The sequence below is a fragment of the Tachysurus vachellii genome, chromosome 9 (assembly GCF_030014155.1).
Source record: "Tachysurus vachellii isolate PV-2020 chromosome 9, HZAU_Pvac_v1, whole genome shotgun sequence".
Classification (NCBI taxonomy): Eukaryota; Metazoa; Chordata; class Actinopteri; order Siluriformes; family Bagridae; genus Tachysurus; species Tachysurus vachellii.
This window is the reverse complement of record NC_083468.1, coordinates 11,146,106-11,170,563: the sequence shown is the minus strand read 5'-3', so window position 1 is coordinate 11,170,563 and position 24,458 is coordinate 11,146,106. Positions and strand designations below refer to the sequence as shown.

The following is a 24,458-nucleotide window of genomic DNA, read 5'->3' as shown; positions in this document are numbered from 1 at the left end:
CTTTAACTAAAGAGCGGCTACTCAGCAGAGGCCCCACATTTCCATTTATTAGCATCCTATGCATGGCCTAAGGCTACCTTCATTCCCCAAAACTTCAACCAATAGTAGCCAATTATAGGCTTGTTGAGGCTTCTGGTGGTGCCTCAACAAGCCTACTGCCTGTCCTTCGCTCGCTCGCTCACTCTCTCTCTCTCTCTCTCTCTCTCTCACTCTCCTGATTTTATATTAACTCAGTAAGTTACACCATCAGTACACTGAAAGTGTAGCTCACACGACATCAGTTGTCTGTCAGGTATTAACAGGGGAAATGAGATGAGGTTTGGCAAGTGCTTACATCTTGATTAATCCTCTTATTGCTCTGTCCTTCCCCGTCGGCCATTTCTCTCTCTCCCTCTACTGGTTTTATGTTCGTTTTATTGTAGTCGTTTTGTAATGAGAGCAATAGTTTTGTTTTTAGTGAGCATTTAGTTTTTCATTTTCTTTTGCAGCGCCTTCTTGAGCTTCTTTGCTTTCTGTGAGGAATGTGTGTGTAGCAGCTTCTCTGTCAGCAGCTGGGAGGACGAGTGTAGACAGGTTCAGAGGATAGAATGAGGGACATCTTCAGCATGTCAGATCAGACCGCGACAACTCTTAACTTCTTGCTTATTTCTTTACCTTTCTTTTGTTCTTGCTTGCTGTCTTTCTTACAGGCAAATGATTTTACATTTTACATTTATCACTCTTGTTTTTACCAACTCTGCCTGTTGTGCCCTGTGGAATCTGATGCTTTCTGCTGTTTTCCTTTGTCCATGTTTAGCCAATACATCTCTGTTGTGCTGCTCTTCTTCTTCATAGAGATGCAGGTGTCTGTATATGCCACTCACTCCCAGAAGCCTATTCCAATGTTTATCTTTCTCGTGTCACCCTGGTAGGACCTTTCACTCCAGAAAATCTCACTGCAACAGAGTTTATCTTATCAGCTCATCGTATCAGTTTTTTTCCAGTATAATTTTAGTTTCAGTATATTTTTAAGCTTACAAAAAAGCTAAATAGTTATAGATAAAGATATACACATTTGTACATTTATGACATTTATTCTGTGATTTAGAGATTACATTTTTTAAATGTGTCTTAAGGAAGTGCTTTTTAGTCTTCTATAATTAGGCTGAAATTAGAGACACGTTCACTCATCAGTAGTGTCGTTACATTCACTCGTCAGTAGATGCATTTGTCTGGGATGTGTGGATGCACATTTCAATAATAAAAGTGCCTCCAACTTCATCACAGCACTAAAAACAGACATGGTTCTTTATTATGAGCACGAAATGTTCCAGTTATTCCACATATTCCAAAAAAAATTTGCTAATGCTGTTACAAGGCCCTTGTATTAAAGGCAGTCTTGATAGTCCGTTAAAAGTAATGAACAGTAATTAGATACATCGTAATGAACAAAAGTAGTGAATATCGCTTAAGGACATAATGTCCATGAATTTCATCAAGAAGTGCCATAGTGTCATAATATCATTAATGTATAGCTTGTATTATCTGAATGCAGCCATTGATGGTTTATTCTGAGATTTTTTTAGGGCAAGTATACATTGTACATAAGAATCTAAAAAAGAAGGAAGCATGAGAGGCACAGAGATTGAAATGATTATTCTTCTAAACCCAAATGCATATGCTGCCAGTTCAGAGATCCACTCACCATTTTACAGCAGTTCAGAGACACCAGTCAGAAGCTAATAGATGTTTTCTGTGATGTGTCAACACCACAAATACAACAAGGAAAATGTGTAGAAAGAAAGTCTAAACTCACTAACAGATTATACTTGATTTGCTTAAAACTCCAGCCATGTGAATTTGTCCATTACCAAAAAAGCACCATAGCTAATTCAATCCAGAAGAGGCTCAAGCTAGAGTGTCTGTGTGTGTTTATGCTAAACATTAAAACGTTAGCACTTTTTGATGGCTAATGCAATAAACCTTTACCATTATTTATCACCAGATTGAGCTGTAGTCATTTCACCTTAAGCATACTTTCAAACAAAAAATAATTTTACCTAAAAATACCTACAAAATCCATAAATTGGAGGTCACATGAAACTTTAAACTTTAAATTTTAAACTAAGAAGCTATAGTTTTAGCATGCATAAGCGCAACAGAGTCAACAGCTCTGGTGTGTGTATCTAACAGGGAGTAGGATTAATTTTGACCGCTTGCCATGCTGTCTAGATATAGCATGCATCTTATCTTAATTCAGTCTTTAGTAAGGTTTTCCTTTTATTTATTTCTTTTAGCACATTCTCTTTAACACTTACAATTTGTCTTGTAAAATAAATGTGCTAAGATAATGGTTCTGATATTTTAGCTATTATCTATTGATAATAGATGACAATGTATCTGGATGAATGATTTAATGACTAGATGGTATAATACATATATAGTTAAAACAACAATAAAAACAAAACAGAAAAAAGTGACCACAACCTTCCCATTCAAGCTACTTTACATGCATTAGAGCAGTGACATTATCTGTGACATCAAGAGAGCTTACAGTATATCGTAAGGTCTGGTTTAGTCACTGTGTATAGTACCACTTAGAAACCATGAAGACAATCAGTGCAACAGTAATTTTTGCATTCATGTGTCCGTCAGTGAACAGCTAGACTTCATGTTTTAATAAAATGAATCTCCTGGTTACACAATTGCATTTTTGACCATGTAGACATGATTTTTTTTTAAATATAATTACACGTTTTTATGTAACTCAGATGAGGTTCCCTTTTAAGTCACAAGATTTCCTTCCTCATATCTTCTCGGGTAGATTTTTCTTGCAACCGTCGGCTCCGGCTTGGTCATTAGGGATACATTTTAATTAAAATATATTATTTATATCCTGAATTTATATATTCCTGTAAAACCGCGTTGCAACAATGTCCATTATTAAATGCTGTACAAATAAACCACTAGCTGAAACAAACATGCTTTGAATTCTTAACATTGCTCTCTTAAATCATCCAGCCATCCGCCAGTCTCTTACAAGGACACTTTAGGCCTTTAATTTTGGCTTAATTATACTTTATCTAGTTGTGGAATGCTACCAACAGACAGAAGTTGGTTTTGTTATGTACTAAAGATCAGGTGTGGCAAAACATGCAATATTTGTATGGTACTATATCCTTAGCCATATCTAGCTGTTGTTACATCTTTTTTGCACTTTTGTAACTTCAGACCTAATAGCCTCTTTTTGATGGTTGTAAGATTGTCATCACGCCCTGGAATATGAGAATGGGCATGTATCAGACCCCCATAACATACACACACTCTCTATCTTTTTCTCTCTCTCTCTTCCCCTGATCCCCATGTGTTAAGGCTCTAGACAGTGCTCCTTTCCTACCAGCATCCACCTCCTCTTGCTTTCCCTCTCTCTTTTCCTCTCTATCTATGAAGAATGACACCAGATATCCTGTGCAGCATCAGCCTACCCTGAGCCCACTGCCTACAGGCGGATGTCAGTAGAAAGACAGTGAGATAAGAGGCAGGAATGATGCCTCTGTGTTTCCTCGTCTCGCCAGATTGCCAGAAGAGATAGCAAGAGGCACTAGCTTCTGCACCCACCCCTCACTATGTATCCAGTGCACACAAAAGTGGCATCAGTCCACCGTAAAATGGCATATTTTTTCTGTTCTGCATTCACACCCATGTGAGATGTCAAATTGCATGGTTTTGACCTGGGTTTTAAATGACAGGCTTTTGTTATTATTGAAATTATATATGATTATTCTGGAGGTAAGGAGCAGATTCCACTGATGGCATAGGGGCAACGTTTAAAGCTTGTCAGGACATGCAGCAGAACAGAAATTCTGCCCTTAGATTCATATGACAGAGGCTTATGTGAGTTTTAAAACATTTTGTATGAGAACTAACACAATTTGCCTATTTATTGCAAATTATTTTGCTGATATTATCATCACCTACCTGTGTTCCAGTGTGTGCAGCTGGCTTGTTTAACAGGTCTCATTGGTGAGAGGATGATATTGTTTGTTACACGCTCCTTCTTACCCAATTCATTTTTCCAGACCTCATGGGGCAGGTTAACAGACACCCACTGAAGCTTCTCTTTCTGGTGACCTTTTAAACCTCTGAGTTAGCGTTAGCACAAACAAGAGGATAAAAACTTTTATCAGTTTATACAGTTTCCTGTTTGCTTCCTTCTGTTGCTGAAGTGTGTATTTAGACATCACTGCAATTGTTTGACTTTCCCATAGTTGGAGTTCACTAAAAATGCTTTTTTGGATCTCTTTTTTTAAAATTTAGAAGTAGATCAAACCTCTTGTGGGTGTTTTGTGATTGGTAAAACATGCAATTGTGGCAAGAATGTATGCAGAGTACACAGGAACAAGGCTTTTAATGTTATAGGATATTTTCTGGATCTGTTTATGAGATGTCTGCAGGTCAGTATGTGTGCTTATCCCTCTATTTTTTAATTCCAATCTGGCCTTCTGATTTTCACTGCTCTCAAAGACTTCAGACAGCGATACATTCACACTGACATGTGTGATTTCTTTTTTTTCCCCAGGATGTTCTAAATTGTTGTATTAACTGTGCTTGTACTTTTTTCCTCAGCTTCAAAATGGTTTGCTTTTATGCAATAGACAACTTTGTGGTTTTCATGTAAGTTTATCCTTTTAACACTTAAGGTGCATGCCAGTTGGCTTTTAACAATCAAAATGGTGTGTTCAATATTTTTGATCACATGCAATAATGTAAATATGAGGAAATGGGAGTTGAAAATTTAATCTTTAATTTATTTATTGTTTAATCGTAACCTGACTGTATCTAGTGTATAGCAATGGCACATCAATTGTATTTGCTATTACAATACTTTCACAGGGAATTGCATGTCGCCGCTTTAATTTGTCCGAGCTGAGCAACCTGCGCTGTTTCTAGCTCCATGGCATCCACACTGTGAAAGTCTCAGCTGGAAGGCTATTGTCCTCAGCACCCTAGTCAAACCACACTTACAAACCAGGAGAGGATGATCAAAGGGCCCTCAGATTAGCTTGGGCCTGACACAGAAGGTGGAGCCTGGATTGGGGGTAGGGTCTCTGCTGGTTCAAAAGGAAGGAGGAATGCCTCTCATTACGTTCCTTCCACTTCTTTTCTTATCTGTCTGTTTGGGTTCTCTGCATCAGTGTGTTAATGTGTGTCTGTGTGAGTGTGTGAGAGCATGAGCCAGCACCCCATGTCTGTTCTTCAGGCTACAGTGAGCCTGTAAGGAAGCAACACACTGTGAGTGGAGAGTGATATTAAGAGTGGATGATGGCATAGATCCCAGGCCGAGAGTGACAGAGAGAAACACAGAAAGGGTGTTAGTAAAGGGAGACAGTAAGTGTATGAAACAAAAGGGCTAGAGAAGAGACTAAGTGAGAATTCCAGAGTGTGAATGTAGAGTCTCTCAGTGGGAGTCACAAGTAAGAGATTTCTCATGGGGGGAAGGTTAGCCAAGATGAAGGAATGCATAGGAGGATGTGTCACAATGCGTATTGGGAGTGTTGTTGGGGATTAATAGTGTAGCCTTAAGTATTACTCTTTACTCTTGAGATTAAGAAGTCTGTGTTTTCTGCATATGAATTGCAGAATAAATATAAATAGTGTTTTATCTAAACAGGAGTTCTGTTTTTTATGAATTCTGTTTTTTTATGTATGATCACACACACAAACACTTTAATATTGTGTCATGGTGGGGCAGTGAAATGTGAATTAAAATGAGGTGGTAACATTTCTGGTCTTTCTGGTGTGAACAGTGTGTTTGTGGTTAATAAATAAAGTAGTATAGTTGAAAATTAGGACTTCTGTTACAGTATAAAACGTGAAGATACATAACTTTTTTTTTTCTTCCCTTTTTTACTGCAGGTGTGCATGTGGACGGTGTGTGTGTGTGAGACGCCTGATTAGTGTCCTGAGGTAAAGCAGCAGCATGGAAGACAGAGGCCTAAGAGGCCTAAAGGTTCTGTCGATTGTACTGTGCATTTGCCAGACCCTTCTTTTCAACTGCCCTTGTAAGTGTACATACACACACACACACACACACAGCAGGTAGCACAATATTTAGTGTTCTCCTCGATAGCCACACTTGGTTGTTCACATGTCCCCTTCCTATCTCAGTCCATGTTTATATCAAAGCATTTAATTACAGGTTCAGGGTTTGCTTTGTTATGAATGAAATGGTGAAATTGCTGATATGTTCTCGTTGCTATATAATTTGCTGATCTATCATGTCTGTTGTTCTTTCTTTCCCTCTCTTCTCCGTAGTTGCATTATCTCTCTTATTCCACACACAACCAGCCTCTGTGGTCCAGAAGCAGGGTAGCACTGTTCACCTGCACTGTTTGGTTCATCCCACCTCAGCCACAGTCTCCTGGTTGTTCCAGGGTCGTGCCCTAGAGCCGGGGTCGATACCTGGGGTGGAGGTTCAACCTGACAGAATCTCTGTGCTCTCTCTTCAGCCACAAAACACCGGCACTTACCAGTGTTTGGCACACTCAGACACAGGTTCCATCACTAGCCAGTGGGCACGGGTAACCATCGCAGGTATGCATGCAGGCCACTCCAACTCCGATACCCCCACAGGGATGGACAAATTACTGAAATTATTCTTAAAGGTGCCCTGCCACACGTATTTCATTACTTTTGTGGTAATGTCTGAAGTTGGACTTGGACATTTTTTGTGGAAATAATGCCTTGGTTACCTTGTTTCAAGCCATTCTAGTGTGGTATAGAAAGCCTGCAGGAAGACTCAGCTCGATTTGCGCCAGTTCTCATGAATATTCAAATGAGCTATGCTGCTTGGCTCCGATTGGCTAACCGCTAGGATATGAGAGCATGACTATTCATTCACCCAGCACAATAAGTAGCCTAGGCTAGAGGAAATTTGTTTACAATCACCTTGAATTGCGGCAGAATGGCTTCTTCACAAGCCCGTTGACGTTCAGCCATCTTTGCTGTACAGGAAACTCACTGAGCTACACGAATTCTGGGGGCACGGTCTCTAGGAGAGCTCATGAATAGTAATGAGCTCAATCATTACTACGTCACACTGAGCAGCTCTTCCAACTGACCTGATTTCTCCCCTTATTTCTTTTAAGTGGCTAGAACTGACCGGGGAGGTAGCCGTTCGTTTTCAAATTCACGACACAACACAAACGCATATGGACCTAACACATATCAAAAAATCCAAGTAAAAACGATTTTGTGTGGAAGGGCACCTTTAAATGAAAATATACAGTGTCTGCAGATTGACAAATTAAATAACATGTTTCCTTTAAACATTTTAACCTGACTGATTTCAAAGCAGAACTAGCAAACATCTTTCCCTGTTGCATCTTTTCCTTGTCTTTGCTTGCCAAACAGATAAAGCTGTTATATTTAAAGGTGATGTTTATCATGGATACATCTCTATACAAGAATTCAAGTATACAATTATCTCTGCTGTTTACCACAGAGTACATGCACTTGTAGTTTATATCAATTTTTATTTGATTTTATAATGACCTTAGGTACAGTTAATACAATGCCTGAGATGAACAAAGTCTATGCTGTGCAACACACCAAGGTCATCAGCAGAAACACGTGAAACAATTTAAACCATAAAGCTTAACTCTTCCTGGTATCGGCTACCATGCCTTTGCAATACGTGATGACTTACACATACTATGACTATGATAAAACACACCAAATATATCTCATAGCCAATGGTTGAAAGCTTTCGGCCATTGAGTATCTGAAAATAAGATCTGTATGTATATCACTGTTTGATCACTAATCAATTCTATACCCTATATCACTCAGCCACACATGCTTTAGTTCTGCCTTGTTATTTTGTACAAGCTAAGAAATAATGATGCTTGGTTTTTTTAAAAGATATCTTGTAAATCTTTATATATTGTATATACACACCAATGAGCCAAAATTTTATGTCTACCTGCCAAAATATGCTGTTGGTCCTCTTCATGTTGCCAAATACAGCACCTAACTGGCAAGGTTTAGACTGTACAAGACTTCTAAAGGTGCCCAGTATTATCTGGCATCAAGACGTAGCAACAGATCCTTGTAAAACCTTGCTGTTCCAGCACATCCCCCAGATGCTGGATCAGATTGAGATCTGGGGAATTTAGAAATCAGGGCAATATCTTGAATGGTTTGTTAAGTTTCTCAAACCAATACTGATCAAAGTGTCAAGAGTGGCAGAGCGCATTCTCTTACCTAAAGAGTCCACTGCCATCATTTCCATGTAGATGTGTAGGTAGATAGCATCCATCAAATCAACATCATTATGAATACATGGGTCAAGGGTTTCCTAGAAGAACATTGCCCAGAGCAGGTAAGCAACGCACCTAGCTGGCGATCAACATTCTTTTAATGATGGACAGGTGTTAGCACTCTCTGCTCTGGGGCTGTGCAGCCCTATAAGCAGCAGAGTAGGGGACACCTTGTGTTGTAAAAAAAAATTCTGATTGTATGTATGCATTTGTGCAGCAGCAGCCCTTCTGTTGGTTTGAACCTGACAGGATAACCCTTGTTGACCCATGCACATTTAGAACACCCAACAACCTGTTGAAATTTTTGTTCTTTGTTCCTCTTTGGATCACTTTATTCACCAATGTTGTTGGCAGAACCACCAGCCTTTCCATTACAGACATGCTGATAACCATTCTTCTAGCTATTACATTTTGGCTCTTGTCAGTGTTACTTAAGTTTTTTTCCCCTGTGCATTAAACACTCCTGTCTGCGAGAACTGATTGTTCGCTTATTGCCTTATTAAATCTCTTTTTACATTTTTTTTTGTAATTTTAGCTACCTTCACAATATATATTAAATTAAATGAATATGCCCTCAATCTTTGATACTGCTGTCACTGATTGAAGTCTGAAACCCATAGACATCACCAGATGCTTGTCTTTTTCCTTGCTGCTTCCTCCCCCAGTGGGCAGTTGACATGGCCATTGCAGAACATTTCATGTTTTTACCTAAAAAAAAAAAAAGCTCTTAGGTTGGTATTAAAGTATGCTTCAGTTCATTGTTCATCTGCAGTATGAATTTTCATCCAGTTATTATTATTATTATACATACGATTTTTATGCTTAGTCAAACAGTTACCCGTGTAAAGAAACCAGAGTTATAGCATAGAGTGAAAGGGTGTATTTTTGCTATGTGATGTATCCAGTGTCCAGGATTAGCTGGGTACAGAGTAGATCCTTTTTTTCCACTCTATTTCCATGTTAGAGCATTTTATTTTAACTTATTTTACTTGTGTCAAGTTCAGTTTTTCAGTAATTTGTCTCTAGTTATTAAAAGTTTTAGATATCGTTGCACTGTTAAGTATACATTTATTAGTATGAATGTGAATCTAATATACATCTACATCTGAGAAAGTCTTTTGTCACTGGTAACTTACAGTAATTAATCTACCAGCACACGTGAAAGAAAGAGAAAAAATCTTGAAACTTTTTATAAATCTCTTGTAAATCGGGAAATTTCTGTTCAGTTTCCACAAATGTTTTGCACACAAATTTACTATAATATAGGTATATGGGGCTTTTTAAGTTGAAGTCTACCAACTTCCATCACGATTCAGCCGATTTTATTCCATTTTTGCTAAAAATGGTTCAGATTTGCGAGGGAGTTTTTTGTACACAGGCCTGTTCATGTCACTCCACATGTTTTCAGTAGGATTTAGATATTGATTCTGATTCCAAATGGTGATCTTCAGAAGGCATTCCTTTTGGTGATTTGGATTTGTGCTTTGGGTCGTCATCATGATATGAGGTGAAATTTTTCTTCATCTTCACCTGTCTAACAGAATTCTTAGATTTTGTGCCAAAATAGTTAGGTTAGGTATTTGGAGAAATCCATGATTCTCTCTATCTTGATTAAGACCCCCAGTTCTAGCTGAAGAGAAGCAGCTCCATAGCATGATGTTACCACCACGCTTTACTGTCCTTATGGTGAATTTTGGGCTATAAACTGTTTCCATGTTGTAACAAACATCTAGATTTATGTGCAAAAGGTTCTACAGAACTTGACACATTTTGGCACATGGTTTGGGGCTATTTAAGCTGGAACTAGCCACCCTATCCTATAGCCAAGAAATGTGATGAATATGAGAGATTGTTGTAACATGCAGGAAGTGACCAGGACTAGTCAGGCTCCACTGATGCTGCCATAGGTCTCTGGGCAACGTCTGTGATTAGTCTTCACCTTGTCCTTTTGTCATTTTTAGAGGGACAGCCTGTTCTTGCTAATTTCATTGTGATGCCCCATTTTCTCCACTTGAAAATGCCTTCACAGTGCACCACGGTACATTTTAATTACTTAGAATTTCTTTTGTACCACTCCTCTGTTCAAGAATCAGATCCTCCGCATGCACTGTAAGCTCTTTTTATGTGATGATCTGGAGAATCCATAAAAAAGATCTTTATTTGGGGTTCATCAGAATCACTTCAAAGAAATGATGGTGGAGTTGAGCTGATCTGATCTGAACTGAGCTGAGCAGAATCACTTCACTGATGACAAGTATATGCTAATTACCTTTAAACATTAGTTTGAAGTTGATTCTGAGCACAGGTACATGCACCCAGCCAGGTACACTTTTTTCTTTTTTTCCTAAATCATTTTTATTTGTTTTTCTGATCTGACACGATTATCTCTGTTTAATGTTTTACAAGAACCTGCAATTTAAACAGGGGTGTGTACACTTTTTATGTCCACTGTAAAACACACCTCTGCACAATGGAATCAATATTAAATATGCCACAATTCTTTGCATCCATAACTAACACTCTATCATGCATGTTCTTTAGAATTAAAACAAAAATATTACCAAAACAAAAGGCTATATCTGGGCTGCTAACACTGGACTAACACTGAAAATCAAGGGCTACTAAGGGAAGGAAGTTAAAGCTTTTTTTTTAAAGTTCATGCCTCTTTAGCTGTATCCTTTATTAGCCGGGAGGTTTCCTCTGTAGTGGTGTGAGCTGCTGTCGGGAAGTGACTGTTATCAGTTGCCCAAACTCCATTTCACACTTCAGTTGTGGTGCAGTGAATAGGTGGTTGTAGATTTGTACTAATTTTATATCATTATAATTGTATTTTTTCTTGTGTTTCACTGTATATTTAGATATTAAAGAGTTTGGACAGACCCAGCGGCGGTCTTTAGTAGAAAAAGAAGGGAACACTGCTGTTATTGAGTGCCAACTACCTCGGAGTAATCCCCCAGCTTTGCCACGTTACAGAATACGGGGAAAATGGCTGGAGGAGTCTACAGGTATACCACAATGTTCCAGAAGCACATAACAGGAATAGAAAATTATAATATTGACACTCTAATATGTTTTCTTAACCAGTGTTTTTTTCTGTTTCAGATGAATATTTAATCATTCCTTCTGGAAACCTTCATATAGTCTCTGTTTCTACAGAGCATCAGGGCATGTATAAATGTGGAGCTTATAATCCTGTTACCAGAGAGGTCAAGGTTGAGCCCTATGGCACTAAGCTCTTAGTGAAAAGTAAGCTGAGTTTAAAAAAAAAATTAGTCATGGCAAAGACACTTAGAAGAAAACACAAATAAGATTGTTTTGATGTGTACGGATTGCATTTAGCTCAGCTGTCTCCTTTTCACAGATTCAGATGGTCCTTCCCCTGTGGGGATAGTATATCCAGTCAACTCTGTCAGCTTGGCAGTGGAACAGTCCATGTCCTTGGTTCTGGAATGTGTAGTATCAGGAAATCCCTCTCCTGTTGTTAAATGGATGAAGGATGGCCAAGAGCTGCCTCTTGCTCCCAGACTGAGACTTCTGCATAGTAATCTGGTGCTGAATGATGTTCAGATAAGTGACGGAGGAAATTACACTTGCTTTGTTCAAGCAGAGGAAGGTGTTGTGGCCAGTGCCAACTATACTGTAGATGTGCTTGGTGAGTTCAGTCATGTGGAGAATTAAACTCAGTCAATCAGGTGATCAAAATATAGGTTAATGTGTAGGTTAATGACCACATACACTGTGGTCTTACATTGATAGAAACAAGCTAAAATAATATCACTGTTTTTTCTTTTTCTCCCACAGGACCTCCTGTTATAATAAGAGGTCTGAGTGACCAGACTGTGAAATCTGGTTCATTTGTGCAATTCAATTGTGCCACCTCTGGAAATCCTGTTCCTAACATCACCTGGCTCTTCAACTCTTCTCCAGTTTTATCCTCACCACGACTACAGATTTCAAACTCCACCCTGCATATTTCCTCTGTCACTGCCCAGGACCAGGGCATGTACCAGTGTGTCCTAGACAATAGGATTGGCTGTGCACAATCGGCTGCCAGACTTAACATTCAATTGGGTAAGAAGGTTTAATTTTTGATCAGCATAAAAAAGCGTAAAGTCTCATCTCGTATAACCTAAGGGATCTACGAGATTAGTGTTTGAGGGGCGTGGGAGTATGCCAGGCTCTGTCGAAGAGTTGGAAGGAGGATTATGGGACGCAGACAGGCTTTTTGGCTGCTGCAGTGCTGGGGGAGGGTTGCAGGAGCAGAGAGGTCTTTGGCGGGCAGCACCAGAGCCATGAGAGTGAGCTTTGTGTGTACTGTCGTGGATAAGCTCTCGAACAGCGGAATGTAAGGAGTAACTGCACAAGGTTATGATGAGAAGCAGACCACCCAGCTGTCAACCTTGCACAAAACTGGACTTCTACTTATTAACACACACCTATGCACACACACATATACACACACAAGCAAAAGCCTCCCCCATTCTGCTCCAATTCTGTTTATCATTGCTCTGAATTTCTGAGCATGATTGATAAAGGCAGAGATACTGTACGCAAGCTTTATATTAGAAAAAAAGACAGCTGGGGTCAGTTCCAAATGTTTTTTTTTTCCTGGCTTGCATGACAGAGAGAATATGGTTTTGATAAAATGCAGGTCAGCTTAAACTCATGATTGTTTATGTAAAGTTGCTCATCTCAGATACTGGAGGAGTGTATTATGGAAAAATATTGCAGGGTCACTTTTCTGGTAGATCCATCATGGTAACCCCAAAAATGTGCCTTAAACTAATAGTTCATCGGCTAGCTTATATGTTCAGCTTTTATTTATTGATTGATTTATTTTAAATTGCTCAGTTTTTTTTCACTGAAACTGGAACAACACCAAAAATAGTTTTAGAGCTAGAACATGTGTCAAAAATTGAGTAGTTCAAAATAACATTTAGACTTGTATTGATTCAGGATTCACAGATAAATTCAAATTGTATTTGTCATATATAATAACCTGCATCACTGAGATGTTGTGCAGTGAACAGAACATTCATACAGTCATCTTTCTTTAATAACTGCTTTATTCTGGCCAAGGTTGTAGTTGTTCAAGAGTTATTTGGAACACTGGGTGTGAGTGTGGAATATACAGTCCAGTTTTTAAGGCTCCATGTATACTCGTTTAGACAGTGTCACAGCCAGTACATCTACCTACGTGTGTTTTGTGAAGAAACCTGGAGAGCCTGTTGGAAAGCTATGTGGATATCAGGAAACTTTTCACAGATACTAAACAGAGATGAGGATTAAACAAGGGACCCTGAACTGAACATGATGGATAAAATACATTGAATGAAATATGAAATATAATTTTTGCATTTGTTTGCAAGACTTGGTGTGTATAATGAGCTTTGGTCAGTCCTGTAATGACAGAGGTCAGCATGTCCTCTGCTATAACTCTGCTGACCAAACTGCAACTCACTCCTTCTCAAAGGCCAGCCAATTTTTTATTCAGTACATCTGTGAGGCCTCTGATAAGCATAGTCAAGGCTTTTACTGATTGTGGGCGAGCAGAAGTGATTTACAAATCTGTTCATCTGTACACACTGGTTTCTCTCTCTTTCTCTCTCTCTCTCTCTCTCTCTCTCTCTCACTCTCACTCACTCACTCACTCACTCACTCTCTCACTCTCTCTCCACTCCCTTACTTTCTTACTCCCGCTTTTTCTTTTGCTGCCAGGTATCATGACAGGCTGCCAGTGGTAATGTTTACAGAACACCCAACATTCTCCAATTAACTGATATAAAAAAAGATCTGAGTCAGAGTGATAAATGCATGCATAATTTAAAATAACATATTCATATTTGGCTATATCCATAGCAGAAAGTAGATGAAGTAAAGATTTGGCCCTGAAACTTGCTCTGCTTCACTCTCTGCTTCACTCTCTGCTTCACTCATGTCCTGAAAGGATCTCACTATCCCAAAAGGAATGAAAATTTTATTTTATTTGTAGTATTTCCATTACAGAAAATATGTATTAATGAATAAAACATTTTAAATTCTGAAAAAGAAATACATTACTTATGTTAGTAGTAGTAGTAGTAATAATAATAATAATAATAATAATAATATGCTTTTATGTATCAGACACTTGGCCATATTTTATATAAAATTGCTTAAAATCCAATCTTAATGTCCAAAAGACAGAAAAGTGATTTTAAAATGTATTAATAATGTAAAAAATTTGAATAAGCTGTTCTCATATAGAGGGTTTTCTTATTTCAGCAAAGTGTTTAACATCAAGTGATTGCAATTTTGAATTCCGACATTGCCACAGCCATGCAGGGCAAAATTGACAGTGCTCTCAGTAAGGAATGGCATTACCATCTTAAATATTAATCAGAGCAATACCAGCCAATTATGCATGTTTGTGAAGCTCTCGTACACATAACAGGGCAGATCAGCCTTTCATCTGGGTGTATTAAGTTGCCATTTTCTTTGGACGTCATACACTCATTGTAATGCAATTGCACTAAAAGTATGCAGGTTAGATTTGCAGTTGTAGCGAAGATATCACACACCCGACACACACCCAAAAACTGGAAATCCTATTCGATGGCTATTGCTGTAAACTACAAACGACAATTTCTTGATTTGAGAATGACATTATTGCTATGAAACATAGTTAGCTTGCTTGCTTACTTATAGCAGGTTAGATATAAAATAGAGACAGAAAGTTTCACAGGACATCTGAGTTGAAGGAAGTGAATACATTTATGTTCTGCAATCTATGAAAAAAAATCTATGACTTCATTTTCCAGCCGTCATTTTTCCTTCCTGGTGGTAGGAGGTGGATTGCAAGTGCACTTGTTTTGGCCCAACTGCTCTACAGTTACCAGATCTAAAGCTGTTTGTTTTGCAAAGTAAACCAGTGCCATGAACCCAGAAGCAGGACAGATAAGAGATGTAGAGATATCATGGCTTAATCCAGCTCTTCACCGTCAGCTGTGTACAATAACATCTCTGAATGCTGCTTTTTACTCACCCGGATTCAGATGTCTTCTCTGTTCCTCTTGTAGATACAGAACAATAGAAAGAGACAGAACTGCAAGACACAATCACACACTGTTTCAAGACATCGCTGTTCTTCATTACGTTGCATCTTTCAGCTGACGAGTCTGTATAAGCTGTACTGTATTAATGTTTCCAGCTTTTGGTTTTCCCAGGTGGATCCCTTTGGCCGCAGATAATTCTCATTTAAATAAGAAATAACAAACAAAGCATCATTGTGCAGTGCTGTTTAAGTCCTGGCCACTGAGTTTTACAGTGTTGATTGAAGCAGCTCCATATTGGTGTTAAAGTTTCCAGTATGGTCTCTGGCTGCACTAAAGATTTCTAGTTGTGCTCTGAAGATTACAGATTTGGAAGCAACATATAGAGACTATTGTCCTCAACCCTGTGCTCAAAACTATTAGTTCAATTTACTATTAAAGCTCTAGTTTAAGTACAGCATATGAAGGAAAACCTTTGAAAATGGTGTTTGCTCTTTGTCTGAGAAAATTGGTCAAAAATGATGAACATGTTTAAAGGGTTAATAAAAGGACTACTGTTCTCAGATAGCATTAGATATTCAACACAAATAAAAAAAAATCTGCTTATTTATCTAAAGCTATGCAACAACTGTTTTTACAGAACCTCAGTCCTTTTCCACCACCATTGCTGCTACTATGGCCACACAACCAACTGCCCATCCAGTTCAGAATGATGAAGGTGAGGGGCTGTTCCTGCCTTCTGAGGATGTTCTTGCCAATCGTGATGCCAAAGGTTCATTCCAAGAGAGGGCCAGTGATGAACCCACTCCAGAGGCTCCAATCATTATTAGTCCACCACAAACCCACAGACCCAACGCATATGAACTAGAGTGGCGCCCAGGGCGAGACTGGGGAAGACCAATCAACGCCTACTTTGTTAAATATCGCAAGGTGATGCAGATCTTCACTTTATATGGACCTGCACTTTGGAAGCCATATTTATTTGCATATTAGTGGTTTATAATGAAGCGTTAACCATTCAAGATCCTGCCTGTTCTGTGAAGTCAATGCAAAGGATGCAATAATACTGTATACAAAAAAAATATGCTGTACTTTATATGACAAATAGAGACATAAATACAGCATCATCAGCATATCTGTTTATTATGCTATTGAATTGTGAGTTCCACTGTATGTGATATCTGGTCATGCATGTTGATTTATAACCAAACTTTTTTTGTGTTTGCATGATTTTATAGGTGGATGAGATGGGCAACGTGGTGGGCAGTTGGCACACAGTACGAGTTCCAGGTAGTGAAAGGAGCCTCCCCCTTTCAGACCTGGAGCCATCCAGTCTGTATGAGGTCCTGATGGTAGCACGAAGCAGTGCTGGTGAGGGCCAGCCTGCCATGCTTACCTTTCGAACAGGAAAGGGTAAGGATTACACTTAGCCATTTATTTCATCCACTGACTTACTTTGTCACAGCTGTTGTCTGGTTGGATTTTGGTGGACTATTTCAAACACAGCAGTGATGCTGAGTTATTGAATTCATCATATAAGAGAGTGTCACTGCTGTGCTGACAATGGTCCACTACCCAATCATATACCTATCAGCTGAGGTTAAGTTTCCCTCAATTACATGTATTTACTGCATTTATTAACCTGTCAAACTTCATTTAAAAGTTATATATACTATACCTGTAGTTAATATTAAAATAATTGACATATATTTAAAGGTTAACTAAACAAACCTGCATATTTATTCAGTCCAGGGCTGAACCGTACTCATAAATTTACAAAAAATTAATTATGATATGCTCTTTTAATGTTAAAACATATCAGATTTTATTGGTTTACTTTAGGTTTTGGGTTTGTTACATTGTAAAAAGTACAGAAAACTTTACATGCCACAGAAACAATTGTGTTGTAAGTCAAAATGGGATCTTTCGAACGACATTTCGTTCTAATAACCATGTGATTTTCTAAGAAAAATTACTTTTTTTATAACGATGGCAAAGGATTGTTTAACGAAGTAGAAAAATGCACCTTGTTTACAATGTGTTTATATGAATGAAATGAGGTTATTTTAAAAAGCAAGCAGAAATATGCTTCCCAAAGTGCAGGTCTCAGCTATATAGAGCTGTATGGAGATATTTGGCTCGGAGACCTGGCAACCCGCCCCTTAAGCTTTATATAAACTATTGTATTGTTATTTCAGCATTTCCTGTTGTACAGCCTAACATAAAATGCATGCATACTGCATATACATGAGCCCATTAAACCAATCTTAAATTGGGATAAGTGGGAGATCATATAATAGCATGTATTAACATAAACCTACATGTACGTTACAATTGAACAGCCCCGTTTAATACAGCTAGACACACAGAACGGAGTTTATTAGAGTCGGGTCACTTCCATTTGAGAACATGCAACTGCGTGCAGAAACGCATGGCAGGTCAGTAAGGCTAAATGAGGCATACAGACCTCCACACTGCACTGCCACAGTGAAGCCGCTGTTCACAGAGGGAATAACACAGCTATAAATCACTGCAGATCTCTTCCCGGCAATTCTCTCTACTTTTTTTCCCTGTGCCCTCTCTCCTTCCTTCTCTTTTCCCTTTCTTACATTATCTTCTCTGTCATTTTTAGAGAAGAGCTCATCCTCCAATAAGAATCCCTCTAAGGCCCCATTTGTGTCTTTACCTGAGAAACCCCCTGAAGACGAAAAGAAAACCAGCAACACACACTATGGAGTGGTCATCCCTGACAGAGGTAACGTGTTATGATGAAAACAATGACAAATGTTTCATCCGACAGAGTGCAATGAAACAATTAATATACTGTGATTGTAACTAGGTTTCACTAGGTAAGAGTGCATGTTATAATTAGTTTATATAATGTGTAGGCATGCATGTGGATTTGTGTGTCTGTGTGAGTAAGAGTATGTTTCTTTGATTTGACATTAATGAATAAAAGTCTTATTTTTTCTTCTGTTAACTAACCCACTCTTTTGGCTTTCTCTTTCTATTTGCCTCTATTTGTCTATGGCCCAGAGCCCGTTCAGTAAGTACATGCTCCACACTGGCATGTGGATTGTCTATGTTGTGTGTGTTTCTGTTTATTTTTTCTTTAGCTGCTCTTTTTGTCTCTGTGTGTATTCAGTCCTTTTAACAAGATGGATGGTGAACAGTTTCCACTTCACAGGAAACATGGCCATTTTTCATGTTCAGTCAAGAAACTAGAATACTTGTGTTTATGGTTTCAGGTTTACTTCGTTTGTTTTGTCTTGCAGTTCCTGAGGCCCCAGATCGGCCAACCATCTCAATGGCATCAGAGAATTCGGTTTACGTCACATGGATCCCGCGGGCCAATGGTGGTTCTCCGATCACAGCTTTCCGTGTAGAGTTCAGGAAGGGCCGTAATGTGGATTGGCTAGTAGCTGATGATAACATCTCACCTCTCAAGCTGTCTGTGGAAGTGCGCAACTTAGAAGGAGGTCAAGTAACTTTTGCCTGCATCTAAAATCTAACCCTAAAATACGTTACTGCAGCCTAGAATGTTTCATGCAAGGATGTATTATTATCACCGAGACCGAAAAAGGATATTGGATAGACTCCAGATTCACCACAACGTGACTACAACATTTAATTTGACAGGAAAAATAATCTTGCTTTCGTTTTTTTTTTTTCGTCAAGCACTGAAACGAAGAAAAGTCTTGAAAAGAATAAAAAAAAACCACAGCTACAAGCTTATAGATGTCAAACATTTTTCTAGGTTTTAACAGTGTGCTTTTCTTTAATCATATGGGTATACAACACACACCAGGAGTCTCAAACCATTTGTAGCCAGGAACCCAAACCTCAGCAGATTCTCCTTATGAATGTTATTTAAATGGGTAGAATAATATTTTGTCTGTTTTTTTAAAGCCAAATAGCTTTTATTCCTCTTTCCATCAACAGAACATACAGTATTGAGTCTGAGTTGACATTATTTTTCAATGTACTTGTTTTTAAGTTTTTTGATCTTTAGATTACACTTACGTTGATGTCATTTGGCAGACAACTCTTATATATTCAAGGGAGATTAAACCCATTATGTTCATGGGAGCAGTCTAATAACTATCCAAACTTGAAAATTAATATAATATGTTTGATAATGGTAGGTTGGGATTTCCACTGCTATAACTATGGCTGTGTTTTTCAGGGGCCCCTGCAGGTCCATAGACTTCACACTCAAAACCACTAGCATTTGCTGCACGATTCTGATGATGTACTGATGAATAGCACTTAATCCGATGTAGATGTGTTAAATGTTTTCACTGTTGCATCCACAGGTTCCACGTACCGTTTCCGTGTCATTGCCATAAACAACTATGGGGAGAGTCCCCACAGCGCCACCTCCAGGCCATACCAAGTGGCGACGACGAGTTCAACTGTGTCCAACCGTCCCGTAGCTGGCCCTCACATTTCTTCTACTGATGCTGTCAGTGACACACAGATCATGGTGCGATGGACTGTGAGTAGTGCAGCGGCATGGACACAAAGAATATACATTTATATTTATTATATTTGTTTTTGTCAGGTTTATCCCTCTTATTTGTGTGTACAGAAATTAATGTGGTGTACATGTTTCTTTGAAGCATCACTATAGTAGCAGCTCTACTGTTTTTCCACCTGGCAAGGCTTGGCACAGAAAGCTAACAAAACCTGCCCATTGTGATTTTATTAGAATGACCGTAAATGTATGCTCACTACAGGAGAACCATTTGGCTACTCCTATCAGTTTTACATTTTATTTTGTCAGTGGGCAACAGAAACAAATGCTCGTTTTTTTTATCACATACATAGAATATTATGCAACATTATAGCTGACCCTCTGTATCATGTCCTAGTCCTGAATTAACATCACAAGAGATGAAAAAAAGAAATCCTGACTGCTCAAACACGTCCATGCTTGTGTTAAAGAAAACTTGTAAGAACAGATTTTTTTTTTTTTTTTTTTTAAATTTTGGCAAATAATAAATTTTCTTATTACCCACAATCCTAGGAATTTCCATTGGGCTTTTGTATTATTAGGAAAAATTTAATTCCATGACCAAAACAAATTTATGATATTTACACAATTTTCTTCATCAAAATCATCTTTACAAACAGACATATCTTTTATTTGTTTTAAAGTCTAAATACAATCAGCAGAAGCAAATGGTTAAAAGCTATAACTCTATATAAGTTGAAGCTATAAACTTCCCCATGGTCAGATGACTTCAGCGTTACCACCACTGAGTTTCTGACAACTCTTTCAAACTGTATTTAAAATATGTTTGTTGATAAAGATCCACTGCTCTTTTTGTGTGTGAATCTGCATGAAGGTTCAGATGAAGGTTCAGATAAAGGTTCAGAAGGTTTGAGTTGGAAAGTTAAAGTTAGCAAGAGCACGAGTATAAATACATTGTGGCTGTTATAGATGAGTTTAACTGTTCGGTGTGATGACGTTTAAATGTCCCAAACAACCTCTGCAATCCCATTTAGATACTTGTTAGCAACTGTCTTTTTCAAGTAAAATATTAAACAAATGTAAAAGAAAACATGAATGATATAATACTGATGTATTTTAAGTCATAGAATAAAATTGAAAATTAGCTTGTGTTAACCACAGAATTCACTTCAGACATTTAAACAAACAAAAAAAAACATTTAAAAAAAAAAACCCGTTGCCTTTATTTAGTTAGAGAGAGAATGCGGTTTGATACTTTGTGGGTTACCCTGTGAATATAAGGTGCTTCAGGTTTACTGTGTTTGACAGAATGATTCCAGGTATTTCTTCATTTTAGATATTTCTGTACTTATCTTTCTGGTTCTCTTTTACAGTACACCACTTCCAGTAACAACAACACCCCCATCCAGGGCTTCTACATCTACTATCGACCGACAGACAGTGACAATGATGGTGATTATAAAAAAGATGTAATAGAAGGTAGGAAAGATTCATGTATCATGCTAGTCGTTTTCTTTTATTTTCGGTTGGTTATCCAATGCATCAGCTAGTCCGCTCTTCATGCTGATTTATGCTCTGTGTGGATGATTACATTTTGAGTTCTTTCAACTTGCAGGCTGTACGGTGCTCCATGTATATCTGTGCTAAATTGGGAGCGCTTTTTGTTGCCATGGATATTTTGTCTGTTTGTGTCGGGGTATTAGATATTCTGTTATATGTCTGGTGATTGACGTTCAGGATGGCGTAATGAGCCTGGCTAAAAATGTTTTAAATAAATGGCTGCCTCTCTAATGGGCCCAAACTGAAACCCTACACTCAAAACGGTGAGAGAGGGCTTACACAGCTGGGGGAATGTTAACCGTGATCCTTAAACCTCCGCACCTTTTTTTGTATTACAATAAAATACTGTTTGAGGGTTGTTTTTTGTTTTTTAACTGACAAGCTGGCAAAAATACATGCATACCATAGTCAGATAAGTAATCCTCAAAAGGCACAAGCTTCAACAGCTTTTCTTGCTTCTTAATTTTTGTGCTGGTGTATATCGTGTGTGTGTCTGCATAAGTTCCTATTCAAAGTTTTTGGCTGCATGCTCATAAAACGCTGTCCCACAATCTTTGATTAAGGAACTGACTCAGAGTGAGTGTACATACTCATCTGTAAGATCAGAGTGTGTGCACAGTGCAGCGTGTGTACTGAAGCCCAGCCAGAGCAAACATTAAGTTCCCTTATAAGGAATGTGTCTGTAATAAAGCATGTGTCTGAAGCATCATGGGATGTAGGAAGAAAGGGGAGAGAAAGAAAGAATGGAAATGGTGAGAGAGAGGAAAACAGAAGGAGAGAACTTGTGGTTTATAATGAACGACACACACTTAAGCAAGACTGGTCCATGGAATTATTTCACAGTAACATTGCCCCTGTCATTTCACACTCCTATAGGCATCAAGCGCTGGCACATGATTGGTCAGCTTCAACCCGAGACGTCATACGACATCAAGATGCAATGCTATAACGATGCTGGAGAAAGCGAATACAGCAACGTGATGATTTGTGAAACTAAAGGTGAGAGAGAGACAGAGAGACTGACTGAAGTTATACTGATATGTGAATACTATACAAACAAACTACAGGAGGTTATAAAAGCCACTGCTGTAATTACACACCTGAACACAGCCAATGGTTTATTAGAGTCAGAGACAATGGGACATATTGTGCTTCATCGCCTTTACGTCATGATCTAATGACTGTTATTAATACAGGCCTGGGGTAATCAAAACAAGACTCTGTGCACACAGTGACCTGTTATTAGCACAACGCTTTGAACCTGTAAGAAGCTTGCTGCATAGTTCTGTTTAGTAAATGCTTGTTTGTTTCCTTTCATCTTACATTTTATAGTCACAAGAAGTGTGACTGGAAGAATATCTGTGAAGATATGAAGAAATCCATGGAGTAAACATACACAGTATATTAACAATATCATTGTTTAACAGGAACGACTGTACACCTGCACATACACGCAATTTATCCAGTTATTCGTGTGGCAGCCGCATCATACAGATACAGGTCAAGAGCCTCAGTTGCTGTTCACATCAGACATTTGAACGTGGATAATGTCATATTTATGGTAGTCGATTTTGCTGATCTCCTGTGATTTTCTTGTAAAACAATCTCTATAGTATTAACAGAGTATTTAACAGAGGTGGAATAATAGAGATCAGTGGACTGCATCTAGCTCACCGGAAAACTGTGGTATCTCAAATAAGCACTCTTTACAATCACGGAACGCACAGCACGCTGAACCTTAAGTAGCAGAAAACTTTCATTCTCCTGTCAGCCAAGATCAGAAACCGAGGCTACATTGTGCAGAGCTTCACTAAAAAAATGGACTAGTTAGAAAACATCACCTGGCATTTTTCATTTCGTTAATATTAGAAAGCATTTTATATGAATGGATTGTCCTAGCCATTCACTTCATCAGCTAGCCATTAATTTGAGTCTTCTTAGTCTAATGGCCACTGTTTATCTCTTTTTCCATTAAACACTAGCAGCTATATAAGTTAGAATAAGCTCTAACTATTAAGCACTAAGTGTATATTTCTTAGCTGTAAGATATTTGTCAAAGCAATTTGTTAAGCACCCAACCAATGTATGGCAGGTGTCTAAATCTTCACTTAAAGCATAACTGAGTGCTTTAGCAAGTTTTATTGCCACTGTTAGCTTGCTATAACTCAGGGCTTGTAGCATTCTTGTAGCAAAGGCTTAATAATGAGTGGATTGGTTGAAGCAAATCAGTGTATCCAAAGGTCTGGAGCTGAGAAAACTAGTGTTAGTGGTAAGAAAGGGTTAGCTTTTGAAAATAGCATGATGTAGCACAGAATCCCATTCCTAATTTAGTTATACAAACCATAACACTGCTGAAGTGAATGTCTTCATGGAGTATATACAGAAAGTTGTATTTTGCTAATAACATTTTCAAACAATCAGACTGGCTGCCATATAACACTTCAGCAGCAAATCAAGTTTTCAGTTATTTAGTTAGGGAAGCTGCTGTAATGCAATTAAAAAGTGGGCTTGTAAAGAGGATTGCGCTTGGCTTTCAGCAGATTATTAAAACCCAGAAAACAATATATTTTCCTTTAAAAAATTGCTTGAGAATTTCCACTCATGATTACTTTGTGCCATCCTCCATATTGCTTAAAGGATCGAATAATGATTTACCATTCTTCCTTCTTTCTTTCTCTCTATGTTTCGATCTATACAGCACGTCAGCCTCCAGGTATTCCCAGTCAGCGGCCCTTCACTCCACCAGCCGTGTACCCACCCAGTTCAACCTCCTCAGCAGGTGGCGTATTGTACCTGATTGTGGGCTGTATTTTGGGTGTCATGGTGCTCATCTTGCTCATCTTCATCATCATGTGCCTTTGGAGAAACCGCCAGCAGCACAGCATGCACAGTGAGTCCTATTCCATGCCTGTGGAGTGATCCACTGCCATGTTTTCCTCTGCGCTAACTGGTACTGTAAAGCTCTGAATGGGGTTGAGTAACAGAGTAAATACTTTGGGCTGTGCATGTAAAATTAGTAGCCCACATACCCCATTTACTGAAATAGGCTGGCAAACATTAATGTGTTCTTCCGTGCATGAATATTCATAT

The 24,458-nt window shown here is 38.5% G+C and overlaps 1 protein-coding gene across 2 annotated transcripts in view; it reads left to right on the top strand.

The window, feature by feature from the left end:
* cdon (cell adhesion associated, oncogene regulated) overlaps positions 1-24,458 on the top strand; it is a 36,743-nt gene that overhangs the window by 9,261 nt on the left and 3,024 nt on the right. The window contains exons 1-15 of one of the 2 annotated variants that reach the window (XM_060877666.1): positions 4,731-5,078; positions 5,896-6,041; positions 6,295-6,573; positions 11,159-11,305; positions 11,403-11,546; positions 11,662-11,952; positions 12,102-12,371; positions 15,972-16,261; positions 16,570-16,744; positions 17,964-18,086; positions 18,607-18,810; positions 19,648-19,829; positions 21,182-21,287; positions 22,245-22,367; positions 24,067-24,258. In XM_060877666.1, the coding sequence (XP_060733649.1) occupies positions 5,960-6,041; positions 6,295-6,573; positions 11,159-11,305; positions 11,403-11,546; positions 11,662-11,952; positions 12,102-12,371; positions 15,972-16,261; positions 16,570-16,744; positions 17,964-18,086; positions 18,607-18,810; positions 19,648-19,829; positions 21,182-21,287; positions 22,245-22,367; positions 24,067-24,258 (2,608 nt within the window). In that variant the 5' untranslated portion in view covers positions 4,731-5,078; positions 5,896-5,959. Of the gene's footprint in view, positions 1-4,730; positions 5,079-5,895; positions 6,042-6,294; positions 6,574-11,158; positions 11,306-11,402; positions 11,547-11,661; positions 11,953-12,101; positions 12,372-15,971; positions 16,262-16,569; positions 16,745-17,963; positions 18,087-18,606; positions 18,811-19,647; positions 19,830-21,181; positions 21,288-22,244; positions 22,368-24,066; positions 24,259-24,458 lie in introns of those variants that run through there. The other variant, XM_060877665.1, reaches the window with a different exon arrangement.